Raw genomic sequence first — 17771 nt, 5'->3', positions numbered from 1 at the left:
ACCCTTGGAAGTTCTGGGCACCTTTCTGCCTTCCCCGACTCCTTGTCTCTACTTTATTTCTGTCTCTGTTCCTTTCTCTCTTTCTTCTTGTTTTGTTGTTGTTGTTGTTTGAGACAGGGTTTCTCTGTATAGTCCTGGCTGTCTTGGAACTCACTCTGTAGACCAGGCTGGCTTTGAACCCTGAAATCTACCTGGCTCTGCTTCCCAAGTGCTCTGGCTTTCTTCTTGTGTTCATGCTCTCCACTTTCCAATTTTCTCCGTTCCTGATGTCTGACAGTCTTCTGTCCTTCCAGGATTTAATAGATCTGGATCCTTTGAGATATCAGAATCATGCCGCAGCATCCCTTGGTGGACTGCCTCTCTAAGATCCCCACCACATTCCCTGCCATTCACAGCCTCATCGGTATACTGAGCTAGCTTCTCCAGTTAAACTTGACTTCCAGCATCTGATCTACATCCAGACATCCATTCTTCTTGCTCATCTCGAACTCTTAGTGTTACCTGAGATATAGCCTAGATGTTGATGGGCAATTTGTAGACAGGGATATGCACAAGCTGGACTGGATTAGCACTCTGCAGATCTGTCCCTTGTCCCAGTCCTCTCCTCTGCGACTAGATGGAAAGATTCTCATAGACCAAAACTTTTTTTTTTTAAGAGCTTTGAGCTCTCCCAGCAACACCAGAAATACTATTAACATTCCTCTTGCCTAGTAATATGTGATTTTAAGGAAGGAAAAGGCAGAGCCAGGGGCATGTACAGCTCTGTGAGTTTAAGATCAGCCTGGTCTATATATAACAGGACTCTGCCTCAAACAAAACAAATAAGCAAATCTTTCTTGCAAATTCAACCATTCAGTAAATACTTAGTTGAACACCTACTGTGCATCAGCCTCACTTTTCACCTCCCCGAGCTTTCTGTAGGGTGTAGTGATGTGAAAATTAATGCCAGCAACCACAGACAAATGAATTTCTAACCTCAGAGACCAAAGACCTAAGAATAAATCAAATGGATGTTTAATAGGGAATTAATTAATGGCACTCTATCTCTGGGCAACTTTAAAAGAATAAATGAGGAAGGAGGCCCCCACCTGTGAACAAATCGAATCCAGTGCCAGTCCACCGAGAATGATGACAGAGGTGGCACGTTAGATATCTAAGAGACCAGCCCCTACAGGAAATAGTCTCAGAGCAGATGATCAAGTTTGTGTGGGACCTCCAGAAGAGGGCAACTCCCTCTCTCTGCAGCTTCCTTTACCTGCTTTCTGGATGGGTGCCCTTCTCTAAAGAAGAGTCCTTTGGGAAGCAGAAAGAAGAGAGTCTGTGGGAGAAAGGGGTATCTATTTCAGGACTGGGCTCCTGGACCACATGGTGACCTTGTCAAGACTGGTACTCCGTTCTGAAGACCTATTCACAAAGCCTCTGCCATCATTCATAAACTTAGCAAAAAAAAAAAAAATCTTTTTTACAAAAAGCTTTTCGAATTTTCTTAGATTATGAGGCACAGTTTTGTTCTAAATTGAAATTGAATTTTTAAATAAAAGAAACAACATTAGAGACTAAAAAATTAAAATGACTGCAACAGAGAATATTTTACAGCTACTATTAGATTATTAAGAAATAAGGTGAGAATTTGGATTGGAGACCCGCTGCCTCCACCTACACTTTACCACGTAGACTCTGAGCCCCAACCTACTCTGAGCCCCAACCTTTCTGTGTCATTTTAAAGATGAAGATAATAGCTTTGTCTTCCTCATTCTTGCTTTGCAATGTTTCCCCAAAGAAAAATTGTGGAGAGCTTTTCAGGACTCTTCTAGGAATTTGGCAGAAATTTGAAGGCAAGTTTTATCAAAAAAGTAAAATAGGAGAGTGACCTGTAGTTTAGAAGTGACTGTGAAATATGCCACCAACTGGTCTCCAGACTGGTAACACTGGGAAGCATTTTCTGAGATCTATGAGGAAGACACCGCTTCATTTTGCAACATTGCACAATTCTTTAAAAGCTAAACTATTAAAGAGGGCTACTTTCTTTTATGGTGAAACCTCAAGATTTGACTCTAGGTGTGGGGCTAGTTCTGGGATGTGTGGGCACAGAGAATTCACAACCATCCCTCTTCTGCCTGGGATCCCAAGAGCTGAAGGTCCAGGGCTGGGGGAAGAATGCATAGGGGTGGGGTACATAGACTTGGCCTTGCAGGTTCTTTGTTTTTTGGTTTTGGTTTTGTTTTTTGTTTTTGTTGTTGTTGTTGTTTTCTTTTTTCTTGAACAAGATGAGGTGTGTCCAGTTGCTCTCTTGGAATTTTCTGCTTTGAGCAGGGTAGTCTCGAGATTCGGGCTGACAGTCACAGAGGAAAGGGACGTGGCGTCTGCGGTGTCAGACTGTTGTTAGGACAGGAGACCGAATTCGTTCAGTGCGGGTCACTTTGCGCATCTAGCCCAGGTCCTTTGTAGATCCAGAGGCAAGGCTGCACCTGAGGTGTCTGTTCTATAGGACCAAGCTGGATTTCTGTATCTTACCTCTGGCTCCCTTACCAAACACTGGAAACCGTCCAAACTCCAAGCTCTAGTTTCTTTCCGGAACTCGTTTTTTCTCTCATTGTGACTTGTGAGTTGATTCCCGTTGAATTCGGAGGGGCATCTGTCTCCAGAAATGCGGACATTGTGATGACCAACTTTGGCCACCTTTTAAACCAAATCACAGAGGTCCCAGAGGGCACTCTCTGGTGCCCAATTCCTTGGGGGTGGGGTGGGGGGATTTCTCTTGGTCTCTGTGTGAAATCCAACATCTGCTGTTTGTTTTGTGTCCCCCCCCCCCACTTCGAGGAAATTCAAGTCTCAATTCCTACGTACATCGTGTTCAGCCTACAGTTTCGTTTCTGCTAGCTAGGAGGCCGGCTTAAGTCTCAGAATCCTTCGTGAAACAAGAAATAAAATGTATTCTTTTGTGCTGCAAAGATTATTTAGGAATACGGCTCACCTAAATCAGTCTTATTATGGAAAGCTACAGACTTAAGACTGGATCATTAGACGCTCCACCTCCACTCTGAGCAAAAAGATCTAAGAAGGTTGAAGGTGAGCCTGACGCTTCTGCCCATAGACCATGGGAAAGGAAAGTAGAAAGGGGAACGTGAGCGGAGTTGAGCCACCCCCCTCCCATCCTAGTGACATAGTCCTTAAAAATAGCCAAGTCTGATCCTCAGCATGCCCAGCCCCCCTCCTCTCTTTGGCCTCCCTAGTCTGAGAGGAGCCTGGGAACCTCTAGAGGCAGCCGATAACCCCCCTCCATCTCCAGCCAGCAAGGCCTTGAAATGCTCCCCGCTCCTGGCAACGCACAGAGGTCGCCTAGTTCTTCTGGTTCCAGCAGAGGAAGGGAGCAACTGAAGGACCGGAGGCAAGGGGAGGGAGGGAAGGAGGGAGGGAATGAAGAAAAAACCAAAAGCGCCCAAGAAACGCGTCTGGTTTGACTCTCAGCCCACACACCGGGAAAAATTTGTTGTGTGGGACCCAAAGTGTGGGGGTTAAGTCACAGGAAGCTGAAACAAATGTCTCTGTCCCAGGCGCCTTCAGAGTCAGAGAACTGTCTCGGGCCTCCCGCTTGCAGCAGTCAGCTCAGCGGGAGATGCCTGGAGACTCCTGGAACGGTCTTTGGCTGATCTTAGCAAGAGCGAAGGATCACCCGATTCCCTTAGAGATTTCATTGAGTTTCTTAATCGCACTGAGCAAAGTATCCCCAGACTACCTGGGGCACCCTCCTTTTAAACCGTTAGAACCTGGTTTTCAGGAAGGCTGTTGGGTGGGTAGAGGTGGGGATGGCTAAGACACAAGGAGAATGTCGCCTGGCAGCTGCCTAAGACCCTGGCAACGCAAAGGCGTATCACACGTGGCTGTTCCCCCAGACACTAAGCCTCAAGCTTCTGACTTCATGGGTAACAAAACCAGGAACGCTAGGTTTGGACCCGGAGCTTAGCGCATTTTGATCTATGAGGGACACTACAGTGAGGCAGATCTGAGATCTAAGGCACACAAGTCAGAGAAAGAGAGGGAGGGGGAGGAGGAAGGGAGAGAGAGGGGGAGGGAGGGAGAGAGAGAGAACGAGAGAGAGAGAGAGAGAGAGAGAGAGAGAGAGAGAGAGAGAGAGACAGAGACAGAGACAGAGACAGAGACAGAGACAGAGACAGAGAGACAGACACGCCTCGTTGGCGTGGGCTGTGGGCCTTTGGCTTCGTTTCTCTCCTGCTCACCAGGTAGTTGAGGGTTTCTTGTAAAATAAAGCAAGGGCCACGCCATTCTCTGCATTCATCCGAGAGTCTCAGAGGAGAAGTTGGGGGAGGTTCCTTGATGTCTAGCGATAGCCTCTGAAATCCTCAGAATACCATCCCCAAAACTTTACCAGATCTCGAACCTGCAGGCCCTGATTCTGACTGGCATTGTTTAGGATTGGGGGGGGGGGCTGGAGAAGGGACCCTAATCATGGGGCCCCAGCTTCCGGGACGCCAAAGGGCTCAAACTGGCGGCACCCGGGGCTACGTCGGTAAATCAAGTCAGAGTGCGGGCAGCTCAGCACCCGTGATGGCCTTAGTTTTCTCTCCTCTAGAGCCGCTCTGGACCTCGGGCCCCTTCGGTTTGGAAAAGAGAATTCCCCCGGCGCAGCCGCGCTCAGTCCTTCCTCTGGGATTTTCCTGAGATCCCCACGGGTTGGCCAAAGTCCCACGGGTTTTCCCTTTCAATCGGCTCCGCGTCCCAGCCTGTTCCTAGCGCCTGAGTTGCTTTTGCACTGGCGGGGCAATGGCAATCTGCTGTCAGTCCTCGAACTGCGGGAGCCGGTGCCATCCTGAGCCTTCTCGGGCCGCGCAGGGTTCTTACCGGGTGGTATTCCAGCCCTCTCCTGACCCCTCTAATCTTGTATTGGAAACCCGTGCTGGGGAGAGAAAAGCGGCCTTAAAAGAAAAAAAAAAAGTTTAGCCCAAAGCGCGAGAGCCACCAGAGAGCTGTTATCTGCAGCTGAAGGCTGTGGTAATCGATGGGTTATTTTTACGCGGTAATAGGGCCCTGTGATTGCTCTATTAACCTTTAGACCTGTCTGAGGGACTCTCCCCTCACAGCCCCACTGCGCCAGGGCCTACAGGCACTGACGCCGACTCCAAACTAAGGTCTGACACCCTCCCTACCCCCACCCTAGGGAAGGAACTACAGTCCTTGAATGGGCTCTAAGGTTAGAGACCAGGCTCCCCACCCCCACTTCGTCCTTTTGATTGGACCCCAGTCGGTGAGGGCTATAGGGAGTGATGAGAAGGGACGAGAGACCGCAGAAGTGGGAAAAAGTGTCGGCGGCGAGGGGTGCGCGTTTTGTATAAATACATAAACTCCTGGGCTGGTGGAGGTTCTCGGCGCCTTGCAGTCTCCACCGGCTCGTGGGAAGGAGAAAAGAGCGCTTGCGTCTCTAGGCACCGACCTTTAGGGCCAGTTCAGGTTTTAGTGCCTCCTGACCCTCTCCCGAGCTCACTTCAAGGGCCCTGTAGATCTGAGGCTAGCAAGGCACCCCGGGTGACCCAGTGCCCCAAAGGCGACCATGAGCCCAGCGTACGAGGTCACCTTCTCCTCTACCAGCCCCGCCCCTTGAACGGGGCGCTGGACGTGGACCACTGAGAGTAGGGAGGAAAGAAAAGAAACTCGAGAATAAACACGATCCTTGGCAGAGCAGCAAACCGCAAAGACGTCGGGCTGCACTGAGGGCAGAACGGAGCGCCCGGCACTGAGCGCTTTCCTTCCCCGAGAGATCCGCGCGCATGGACTTTGCCTGTTGGGGGAGCTTTGGGAAGAGTCCTGCGGGCGGGCGCCGGGCGGAGGTGCTGCCGGGTCCGCGCTCCCCCGCCCCCGCCCTTGCACGTGACTCCCTTAGGCCAGTCAGAGCAGGCGATCGCTACGCGGGGGCCCGGGGAACCGCGCCGGGAGCAAGGGACAAGCCGGAGGCCCGCAGAGTGGCCGCCCGAGGTTCCGCCGCCGTTGCAGCTCCGCGGACTCACGGAGATCGCGCCGGCTTTCTGGGAAACTGGAGCTGGCCAGGTAGGGTTCCCCGAGTCCCTGCTCTTTTCCGGGGCAGGAGAAACTCACAAGTCCGCCGCCCTAGTTTGCCTGGAATAGGGAGGTAGGTAACTGAGAAAGGAGACGCCGGTCACTCCAGTGCCCCCAGATTGGCTAAAAACTGCTCCGCTTTTGACTTTGGCCTAGCGAGGACTTTAAATCGAGTGGGACTGATTAGCAGCAAAAACTGATGGGTGCTGGAGAGGTGCGTTTGGATTGTTTGGGAGGGAACATGAGTCCTTTTAATCGGCCCTGTTTGCAGATTCTCCAGCTCTGCCTTCCATCCCACTGGCCAGGGCCCGTGTTATCTCTCTGACCGACTGACCCTGGACAGGCCGCATAGCCCACACTTTGGGGTGCAGACGGGATAGTGTCTTCAGCCTGCGACGCAGGGAGTGCAGAGTGGCAGGGGCAGGCAGCCAGGGGACCGGGGGGGAGGTCTAGAGGCGCTAGGAGATAGGCTCGGAAACTTGCGGATCTCTTCTGCTTTCTGTCCAACCTCCTCAAACTCCTCTAGGGCTCAGGAATTGTGTGTGTTACGCACTGCTGAATACTACCCACATACACCGCTTTCGGGGAGAAAGCGACCCAGGGCCGAAACCCCGGCGGACATCAGGGATAGTCTTGGGTAGTCAGCTCAAGCTCCCCTGATTCACTTATTCTATCTTTCGGATGTGGCCCGGGAGAGTTGGCAGTGGTTACTCTTGGGGAAGAGATGTCTGGGTGATGAACTTTCACCAGGTGGAAGGAAAGAGGGGCTTTTCGGTTGAAAGGAAGAGGATAGTGAGGGACCCGAGGCAGTAAAGGATCTGGGGAAATAAGGCCGCGCTGCTGGGAAACACCTCGGGAATTTATTTCCTGTACCTTTGGAAAAGGAAGGCAGCCAGGAAGAACGCTTTGAACATTAGAAGAAAGGTTACTTGGGGAGATTACGGAGGGTTAGTGTATAAATTGTTTAGTGACCATTCTCAGTGTGGCGGGACCAGAGAGACCCTCGGGAGCCTAAAGGAAAAGACCTGTAAAAAGACACATTCCAGCGCGGTGTATTTTCTGACTCTCAAAAACAGGTTCCGGAAGAGCTGTGGACTAAATCCTGAAAAGAGAAATAATTTTCTTTCTGTTGGGGAACTTGGGATGAACTTTGTAGGGTGATTTTAAAGAGAGAGAAAAGTCTAGGCCAGGCCGGACTAGACTTATGTGAAAAGATGGAGGCTACTAGGCGCCAGATCACAGATAGGCAAGAATCCACCTAGGAGAATGGTTTCTGGCCTTTCCAGTAAAGAGGGATATCTTCTCCACCTTCTATTGTTCTAGAAATTCAACATCAGGTTAAAACATCACTCATTTGAAACTTCAGAGAGTTTCTGCACACAAGCCTGAGATCCCAAACTGATTTCGTGCTTGCAGTTTTTCAGGCTTGCACATTAACACCACTCGAATACTGTAAGTTAGATTACAGAATTCTAAATCTCTTCTTTTAACTGCTGTTAGTGGAGAAAAGAAAACTTATATTACCTTAAAAAAATAACTTCCTGAGTTGACATTATAGAAAGTGCAATTAATTAGGACAACTACTTGACTTAAAAAATGAATGGTGGATATTTTTTTTTAAATCAATGTAAATCTGCATAGTTGCTTATAGGAGTCCAGAGATTTCCAGGAAGTTTAAAACTTTATGCCTTTCTTTCTTTTTAACGGGAAAAGTTGGTGATCTCAGGTCAAGTTTCTTGTATCTACCCTCCAGCCAAATGTGCTAGGAGGAAATATTCAACCACCTAGCTGGTAGTTTATTGCACATTTTGAAGAAGTAAATATAAAACAATTTATCAGTCGCCATGTGACTGAACACTTTGTCACGATTTCATTGTTGCTAGAGATGATGCAAAGATGGGGGAAACATTAGTGCATATACTAAATGCCCAATTCCGGAATTTTACAGTAATAAAGATGATGATTTATTGTAAGTATAAATTACATCCCAGGTACTCTCTTGCAGTGTAAACTGGAGATCTGCATTAATGGCTGTTCTGTTGAATCATCTGTGTGCCTAAGGCTTCTAAGATCTGGTCATGAATGTTTTGTGTGTATTACATTATAATACAGCCATAATCCTCCAATGACTGTAAGACACCTGTAATATTTGCACTTTACAGATGAGGGACTGAAGTGTCTAAAGTTATTTATTCAGAAAGGGGACAGGCCCCAGGGTTTGTATCTAGCTCGTTTAATATTATTGCAGATGCATCACTGACTAAAATAGAAACCAATCAAAAGTAGCTGCCTCTTAAGGGGAATCACAAATACTCAGAGTCCTCCAGAGCCCCACTTCAAGTGTTCTTTGATCTTCAACAAGTTTCACCTCTACTGCAGTCTTGTCTTCAGGGAAATAATGAATGTGGACACCTTTACTTAATAGAGGTGCAGAGAGGGAGGATTGAAACTAACAGGTGTGTTAGGAAAATAGAGGGACCCCCCCCCACACACACACACACACATACCATAGTCTCTGGTAATGCCAAAACCCAGGATGCCAGGAAGGATGCTGTCAAGCACCAAGAATCAATTCTGGTTTGGGTGGATCTTCAGTTCCACAGGAAAAAGTCATCTAGGGAGCTCAGCGCTTCCCAGAGTTCTGGAAAGTGGCCTTGTTCAACCCGCCTGCTTTTCTGCTCCCCATATATAGTCTGCAAAGTGTTTAAAATGTAACTATTTGCAGAAACGTGTGACTTGTCTGATTTGACACCCACATGATGCACAGTACGATTAAGGAGTTTCACAATCCTTTTTTATGGTTTCACCAACACTTGCTCATTTATAAACATTTAGATTCTACCTCTAGGTGTTCGTTTTTTTTTTCTTCTTCTTCTTCTTCTTCTTTGTTTGTTTGGTTTTTTTGTTTTCTAGATTACAAACAAAACTTTCGCGGGTTGCTGGTTTTTTATAAAGTTTGTTATCTCCTCCGCCCAAACTACAGTTCTTGTTTGGTCAAGAAATTGTTTGAAGAGAAGAGGGGAAACAATTAAAACTTTAAAAAAAAAAAAAGATAGATCTTTTGAGTCCTTACCATTCTTCAGAGCTCAAAACCCTGTGTTTACAGAATACTCAGGGAAGAAAGAAAAGAAAAGAAAAGAAAAGAAAAGAAAAGAAAAGAAAAGAAAAGAAAAGAAAAGAAAAGAAAAGAAAAGGCAAGGCAAGGCAAGGCAAGACAAGACAAGGAAAGGAAAGGAAAGGAAAGGAAAGGAAAGGAAAGGAAAGGAAAGGAAAGGAAAGGAAAGGAAAGAAGGAAGGAAGGAAGGAAAGAAAAAAGAAAGAAAGAAAGAAAGAAAGAAAGAAAGAAAGAGAAGAATTAAAATTAAAATTAAAGTCCTTTCTGATAAGCAATATCAAATAATTGGCCCAGAGCTCAACCAAGAACTTCATGCTGGAGACTTAGGTCTCCCTCCGGGACCAAACAAAGGCAGCTGTTTTTTGCGGTACTGGGAGTCCGCTGAACCCAGGCAAGAGAAGGGTGGTTTCGTTTGCTGTGCGGAAGAAATCTTGGAAAACAGGAACATGGTTCTGAAAAACCATGTCGGTGAGGTTCTCTCACATTTGTTGCCTTTTCTCCTTCAGGACTGCCGCTTCGCTTCGAAGGGACCGGGCCCTCTTTGTCATTCTTCGCTGGAGCCGCTCTGGAGCTAGCAGCTACGCCTGGGTGTGTAGCAGGCAGAAAGCAAGGACTAGACTTGTTTAGCCGGTGGGTGATCCGAAGGCCTGCTCAGGGTGTTCGAGACCAGCCTGGACTGCGTTTGGGCACCTCCAGCCTCTGGGCCCTGGAATAGAGTCCGCCCTCCCGCACGGTTTCTGGAGCAACTGCAAATCCAATTTGGGATTTTCTTTTTCCTGAGCAAACCAGAGAGCCTAGAGGTTTCTGCTCTGATGCTGGATTTAATTCGTATCTATTTTGAGCGAGTTGTGCCTCTCCTCGTTTTTTGATCTCCGGTTGTTTTTTTTTGGGGGGGGGTATTTTGGGGGGTTTTGTTTTGTTCTGTTTTTTTGGTGACAGTTCCGCACACCCGCATTCTAGTTCTTGTCTGCCTTCCGCTCAGAGCTTGGGGCGATGTACCAAAGCCTGGCCATGGCCGCCAACCACGGCCCCCCGCCCGGCGCCTACGAAGCAGGTGGCCCTGGCGCCTTCATGCACAGCGCGGGTGCCGCGTCCTCGCCCGTCTACGTGCCCACTCCGCGGGTGCCGTCCTCTGTGCTGGGTCTGTCCTACCTGCAGGGCGGTGGCAGTGCCGCTGCAGCTGGAGCCACCTCGGGTGGCAGCTCTGGGGCCGGCCCGTCGGGTGCGGGGCCTGGGACCCAGCAGGGTAGCCCCGGCTGGAGCCAGGCTGGAGCCGAGGGAGCTGCCTACACCCCACCGCCCGTGTCCCCGCGCTTCTCTTTCCCGGGGACTACTGGGTCCCTGGCGGCCGCTGCCGCCGCTGCAGCAGCCCGGGAAGCTGCAGCCTACGGCAGTGGCGGCGGGGCGGCGGGCGCTGGTCTGGCTGGCCGAGAGCAGTACGGGCGTCCCGGCTTCGCTGGCTCCTACTCCAGCCCCTACCCAGCCTACATGGCCGACGTGGGAGCATCCTGGGCCGCGGCCGCTGCCGCCTCCGCCGGCCCCTTCGACAGCCCAGTCCTGCACAGCCTGCCTGGACGGGCCAACCCTGGAAGACACCCCAATCTCGGTGAGTACCTTAGGGCCTTGAGCCCAGTCTGGGGCATTCAAGTTTCCCAACTCTGTTGGGGTTGAGGAACATCCTTGATGCAAGGAGCTTCCCAGGAAGGCAGCCCGGAAGTCAGAGACTCCAGGTGGTGGTGGTGGTGGGCCACAGTGATGATGAGTAGCCTGGCCACCAGGATCCAGCAATGTCTGTGTAGCCTGCTGGTGGCAATGGGAGGTGTTGGGTTCTCTAGGGTCAGCTGGAACAGTCTGGATGTGATATCTGGGACTCAGCCCCTACTTCCCTCATCCCTTCCTCTGAGACCTCAACAAACTTGAGACCTGTGCCATTTGGCAACTAGGTTAGAGGATCCCCCAGGGTTGCAGATGACTTTCCTGTAGGGGTTTTCACGCCGGAAATAATGAGGCGATCTGCAAAGGAGACCCGCCAGAGGTGGGTTAAACTGGAGCCTAGCCCCGCTTGAGTCCTCAGGCACACTCTGGGGTCTCATGGAGCCACTCCCTGGTCAGATACTTTAGGACAGTGTCTGGGGACAGTGCCGAGGGGGTTCTTTCTAGTGCCTGGATTAAATGGAGAATTTGTAGGGCTGCCTCTTTCTCAGGAAGCCAGCTTAACCTTAACAATGGCCAGTATGCCCCTCCAATGTCAGACTCAGAGGGACAGCAACTTGCCCACTTACACAATCTACACACTGAACTAACTTTCAGAGGGGCCCTAGCCACTTGGGCCAGGGGAAAGAAAGGAAAGTGGCTGTCCACTCGTACAAAATGCCAAGAGCCTATTTCTGGAATGGAATGGAGGTGCAGTTTGAATGGAGCTGGCTCTAGGGGAAAGGAGGAAGCACAGACTTGAGAAACAAAGTTAATGTTTATTGACTACCTACTAAGTGCTAAATCCTCTTGCATTTGCTGTCACTTTGAAGAGTAAAGTCTATCCCTTGCCACTCCCTGGGTGGCCATGGAAGGTCCCTCAAGAGGGGGGTCTAGCCAAACATCCATCCCAGGTAAACTGATTAACGGGAAAAGTGGCGCCAGAGCTGGGTTTGTGGCTACCAATGTCTTCCTCCCCTGCAGGGCCAAGAAGACAGCACCCAGAGGAAGGAGCACAGAGCAGGGTGGTAGTTTCCATCTGGTTGAGGCTGGAAGTTAGTTTTTTTGTGGGGTGGTATTGGCCTGAATCCTTAGTAGCTGAGTTTCCTTCAGCTCAACCCAACTCCTAGCTTAAAATAAGAAGGAATAACTGGGTGTGATGCCCCATGACTGAAATTTCAGAGAGGGGAGGAGAGCCTGGGATACACAGCAGACCCAGTCTAATTAAAAAGAAAAAAAAAAAATCCTAGAATCGGGATTTAGTGTTTGGATACAGCAAAGAGTGAAGTCCCCATTCAAAGCTGAAGAAGACATTCCTGTATTCAGTATAAAAGCAAAACAAAGTGACATTGTGTGACTGTACCCGTGAGCACGGGAGCTGAAAAAGGTTCTCCAAATTCCAGGATCCACACAGGGCAAACAAAACGATAGGGTACGTGCATCTCCTCTCTCCTTAGGAGACTATATGTTGGGTTCTTGTGTCTGCCCTACAAATCAGCACATGAGACCCTTTGCCAAGTCTTTAAAGAAATGATCTGGGATTGTCATGAGGGAGCACCAGGCATGTTGAGAATCTATTGTCATGCTTCCATGTGTTTGGGAAGATACACTTGGGTATTTTTGTTTGTTTGTTTGTTTTGTTTTTGTTTTTAATCACATAGCCCTCGGGACGATCTGACAGTCTGATGGCATTGTTCAGTTAAAAGCGTTCTGTGTGAAGATGTTTTCTTCTCCAGCCCTACCCTAGGACAGAAGATTAGACAGTCTCTGACATAGGTTGGATAAAGGCTCTACCACTAAGAGATAGTCCTAGCTGCTTCCTTCCTTCCTACGTGTTTTGTTTATTGCCTGCCTATTCTTGGACATTAGTCATGCTTGGTAGCTTTAGTGAGAATCAGCCATCATACTAGCTGATGGTACCAAGTGCCTGAAGGAGAAAGGTTCTCTGGGCTAATTGAGAGGCCCCCTTTGGATAGATGTTATGACCACTGAGGTCTAAAACGGCATATAGCATGCTGATGTGATCAAAGGCATTTTGGAGCCACCAAACCTCAGTGCCATGTGACCTTGGGCAAGTTGCCTACCTCTGTCTGTCTCTTTTCATAGTGTGTAGGGTGGCTTCAGTTCAGCTCCACTTCTCTTAGATGACTTTGGTAATCTATGTGATGTCTAGTAATTGCTCTTTTATAAATGATAGCTCTTTTATTCATTTTTCTACTTTTTCTGGGGCTAAAGGGCTTCCTAGGACTTGGAAATTTTAGTATTAAACCTGGGACAGTCTACTGAGTAAGGATAGTTGGCTTACCCTAGTTAGATATGGAAATGTATAAATAGTTACCCTAATTAGATATGAAAGTTTTTGAATGACTTGTGGTAAGGTAAGGGGAGATGAGCTGAGAGCCAAGCTGAGAACGCAGGAGAGGAGCTTCCCTCTGAAACCCCAGAAGTCTCCACCGAAGGCACCACAGGAAAGAGCCTGGACCTGCAGTTACAACATGAAAGAGAGAAATACAAGATCCCGTACCCCACGCATGTGTAGAACTGTGGAATGGTACAATAGAGTTTGTGTTTTGCTTTAGTAACAGATTCATCTCCAAAGGTAAATCCCAGAGACCAACTCCTAAGTCGGAAATATTTTTAGTTTGTGTTGAGGAAAAATAAGCAAATGCCATTATTCCTTTTTATGAGGTTGAACTGTTTTGGTATTAATAGCTAACATCTAGCAAGTTCTTGGGCTGGCTATTGGAATAAGGCAAAATAAAAAATAAAAATAAAAATAAAAATGATAAAACCCAACAGGGGCATGTGAAAATACCTGAACTTGGCAAGGGATGAATTATTCTTCCCTGACTGTAATATATGTGAACTTTTGTTCATTCCAAGTTCAACAGACCCAGGACCCTGAAGCAATTGTTAGAAGCATTAATTAGGCACAATAATGGAATTCTGTGACCTTACTGAGACGGGTACAGAGTCTTACTCATACATAGGTGCCTGGCACATGCTGGGCAAGTAGCAAATATTTGAGTAAAGATCTGGGAGGTAATTGCCCCAGGACTCTGCCCTGCCCTGGTCAAACCACACAGAACGACTGCCTTCGTCCTTTAAGAAGTAAATTAGAACTGGGTGTGGTGGCATACACCTGTGACCCAGCACTCAGGAGGCTGAGGCAGGAAAATAGAGAGCTCAAGGCTAGTCTGAGCTCCATAGCAACCCCCTGCTTAAAGAAGAAGAAAAAAAAAGCAAAGATAGAATTAGAGACTCGGAGAAGAGTGAGCAGAACTGGCGAGGACACTAGAAACCCAGGACCACTGCAGACAGCTGGACTCTGAGCCTGTGCTGCTCTCTGTGAACAGGATAATACTGGAGTGTGTGGCTGTGGCTGTCACTAAGTGTGGTGCACACAGATCGTGGCTTGTCTTCATGTCTGAATGGGGTCTGGAGGTCCAGCTTCCATGCAGGCTGCATGCACCCCTGCCAAGACAGCTAGCCATGTCTAGTTCTTACAACTTCAGGGTGATGCATGTGCACTGTGACATTCCTGCAGCAGAGAAAAACAGCCATCTCTTTTTAAAGGGCACAGTGCCGTGAGGACCCTGCTGGAGACATTTGGTTAAATTCATGGAGATGTACTCTTTAAAAAATTGCTTTTGGATTTATTTATTTTGTCTGTATGAGTGTTCTTCCTGCATGTGTGTACAGAAGTGCAGTGCAGAAGCCAGAAGAGGGTAGTGGATGGTCTGGAACTGGAGTCAAGTGTGGTTGTGAACCATCGTGTGGGAGCTGGGACTCAAACTCATGTCCTCTGCAAGGGCAACAGGTGCTCTAAACTGCTGAGCCATCTCTCCATCCTGAGATATATTCTTAAAGTAGGAGACTTTTATTGTGTGCACAACACATCACAGTTTAGTCAGTTTTGTGCCCATTAAGACTTATATAGACCTAAAGCCAAAAAAGAAACCAAAAGAAAAAAAGGAGACTGAAAGAGATTAGATATAAAAAACAGACCTTGAAACGTGGCATTGCTTGTAGCTGTTACTGGGATGCCTAAGAAATATAGCTTACTAAGGAAGAGCGATTCTTTTGTGTCTTAAAGAGATAAGTAACCGTACTATTCTTAGAGGATTTGGGGAAAAATATGGAGTTGTTTGAGGGCTCAGTGAGAATAACAGAAGGAAACAAATGTGTGCATTGCTATGGAAACAACCCAAAAAGGGAAAAGTATTGCTCCATCTCGGGTGGGGTGGGGCGCTCAAGGTGTTCAGAGAGTTGAAGACTGAGGTCAGCGGAAAATGCTATAGTGTTTGTTGGGTCTTTTGGGGACTGCTTTATCAAGTAGGCCAGTTGCTTTCAGAGCTAGTTTGCTTAGACAGGGAACTCTGTGATCCCTGAGGTAGCCTGTTGGGCTCAAGAACAATTTGTTAGTCTTAAGAAAATCAAAGTTGTTTAATTTTCCGGTTACCACCCTGAACAGGCCAATCAAAGTGGGGACTGGTTTGTGGTGCTAAGTGGAGAACCAATTAAATAAGGAAGGTGTGTTGGGGTAGCCTGGGGTGTGTCTCGGCCTCTAGTGACACCTGTCACTTGTCCGTTTGTGTCCCGTGAAAAGGTCAGGCCACATTTGCTGGTGGAATATGCTCAGGAGACAGTTGAAGATAACGGCTTCTTCTGTTCCCTTCCCTGTTATTTATTTTTCCCCCCTCTTTAAATGCACTAAGAAGACAAACAGACTGTGAGGTGTGGGGGACAGGAACTCTGATACCTGTGGGTGGGAATGTTCATTGGTACAAGCTTTGTGGGTAGTCGTTGGTAAGCCAGTCAGATTACAGAGTAGATAGCCCTTGACATTGAACTTTTGACTCCAAATAATGAAGTCTGAGGTACATATTTGCCACTTTGTCACCCATAATAACAAAGCCCAGAAGTAACACAAATGTACATCACCAGGGTATACATTCATAAACTGTACACTCACTTAGGCAGATATGATGGCTGTCATTATTGGGCCACATAAGATCCTTTCCAAGCCACTTGGAAATACTATGTTCTTGGTGTCAAACACAGGAAGATACATTGTATTTCTTTGAAAATACACAATTATCTATCTCTGAGAGCCTTCCTTGGGTCCTAGGTAAAGAATTTGTAACATTGATTATGTATGGGGAGCCCAAGGGGTAGAAAAGGGATGAAGTTGGAGAAGAAGCTTGCTACAGCCATGTGTGTTATAAAATTGAAAATGTGCTTTGGTCAGCTTCACCCTTTTTTGTGCTTCATAATTCTATCAAATAATAAAAAATATTCATGTCATGGGTAAAGGAACTTGTGGCTGACACTGACAACTTGAGTTTGATCCCCTTGGGCCGACATGGTAAAAGGAGAGAACTGACCCCCTGAAGGTGCTCTGACTTCCATACATGCACTGTGGCACAAAAATGCATGTGCACAAATACACATGCGCGTGCGCGCGCACACACACACACACACACACACACACGCGCGTGCGCGCACACACACACACACACACACGCGTGCGCGCGCACACACACACACACAGACTAAATAAACATATAACATATAACTTTTACCCACTGAGCCATCTTTCTGGCACTGATAATATTTTCTTCATCGGCACAGGAAGTTTTGCGCATGCGCAGTGTTGGGGCTCAGCATCGCTGGATGATGGATCGTGAGAATGTCTCTCATTCTGCAGAACAGCAACAGTTCTGCAGTTCCCGCTCTGTCCAGCCACTTAGTCTGCTTTCCATGGCTGTGACTTTGATTGCTCTCCTTACATCCTATGAGCAAAATTACACAATACTTTCTTTTAAAGATTTATTTATTTATTATATGTAAGTACACTGTAGCTGTCTTCAGACACACCAGAAGAGGGTGTCAGATCTCATTTCTGGTGATTGTGAGCCACCATGTGGTTGCTGGGATTTGAACTCTGGACCTTTGGAAGAGCAGTCGGGTGCTCTTACCCACTGAGCCATCTCACCAGCCCAGACTTTTGTCTCTTGGGTCAGGTGTATTTCACTCAGTAGCATGTCTTCAAGCTGTACCATGTAGCAGTTTCCTCCTTTAAGCTGAGGGGTAGTCCATTGTGTGGCTACATTGTCTTTGCCCCACCCTATGTGTGTGGACAACTGGCTCCTACATACCACTGTGCGTCCTCATGCCCTGAATGTGCAACGGAACCTTTTGAACTTTTAAAACAAAATGATGGTTAATAGCTTTTAAATACTTTAAGACTGGGTGGCCAAGATGGCTCAATGGATAAATGTCCACACTGCTGCTTGGTGCATTTGTGACAGCCTGAGTTTGATCCCCAGGGCACATGTGAGGATGGACACAGAGGACTGACTCCAAGGTCCCCTGACTTCCACACTTAGCATGGCACATGGACCCCACGTGATAATACTGATGGGAAGAGAAGATAATGGAGCTTTTAAAAACAGACACATCATTCATGAAAAATTTTAACGGTGTTTATAGGCAGGCAGGAAAGGCATGTTGGTTTTTATTTTTTACTTGATTTTTTCCTTTACAAACTCCTGGAATTTCCCCCCATGCCCTATTTCAAGACCCTGACGAGCGGCTTGATCCATCCTTACCTGTACCATGAATCTGTCTTTCAACTTTGCTCCTTTACTGAGGACAGATCTCGTGCTGTGGCAAGTCAGTCTGCAGCTGTGGGGCACTCCTAGCCCCTGTGTCCCCTCCTGGGCACAAACACTTAGATCTGGTAGTTAGTGACCACTTCTGGTGGACAGTTCTCCTTCAGGTGATATTAAGAACAGCCGGGCGTGGTGGCGCACGCCTTTAATCCCAGCACTCGGGAGGCAGAGGCAGGCGGATTTCTGAGTTCGAGGCCAGCCTGGTCTACAAAGTGAGT

General features: G+C 47.9%; 1 protein-coding gene across 3 annotated transcripts in view; it reads left to right on the top strand.

Annotated features, from left to right (window-relative positions):
- Gata4 (GATA binding protein 4) overlaps nucleotides 1-17771 on the top strand; it is a 72857-nt gene that overhangs the window by 21165 nt on the left and 33921 nt on the right. For 2 of the 3 annotated variants that reach the window (XM_021182271.2, XM_029468949.1), the window contains exon 2: nucleotides 9691-10790. In XM_021182271.2, coding sequence (XP_021037930.1) covers nucleotides 10178-10790 — 613 coding nt within the window. In that variant the 5' untranslated portion in view covers nucleotides 9691-10177. Of the gene's footprint in view, nucleotides 1-5650; nucleotides 6061-9690; nucleotides 10791-17771 lie in introns of those variants that run through there. The other variant, XM_021182270.2, reaches the window with a different exon arrangement.

The sequence above is a fragment of the Mus caroli genome, chromosome 14 (assembly GCF_900094665.2).
Source record: "Mus caroli chromosome 14, CAROLI_EIJ_v1.1, whole genome shotgun sequence".
NCBI lineage: Eukaryota > Metazoa > Chordata > Mammalia > Rodentia > Muridae > Mus > Mus caroli.
The sequence above is the reverse complement of the archived record's forward strand: the minus strand, read 5'-3'. Positions and strand labels throughout refer to the sequence as shown.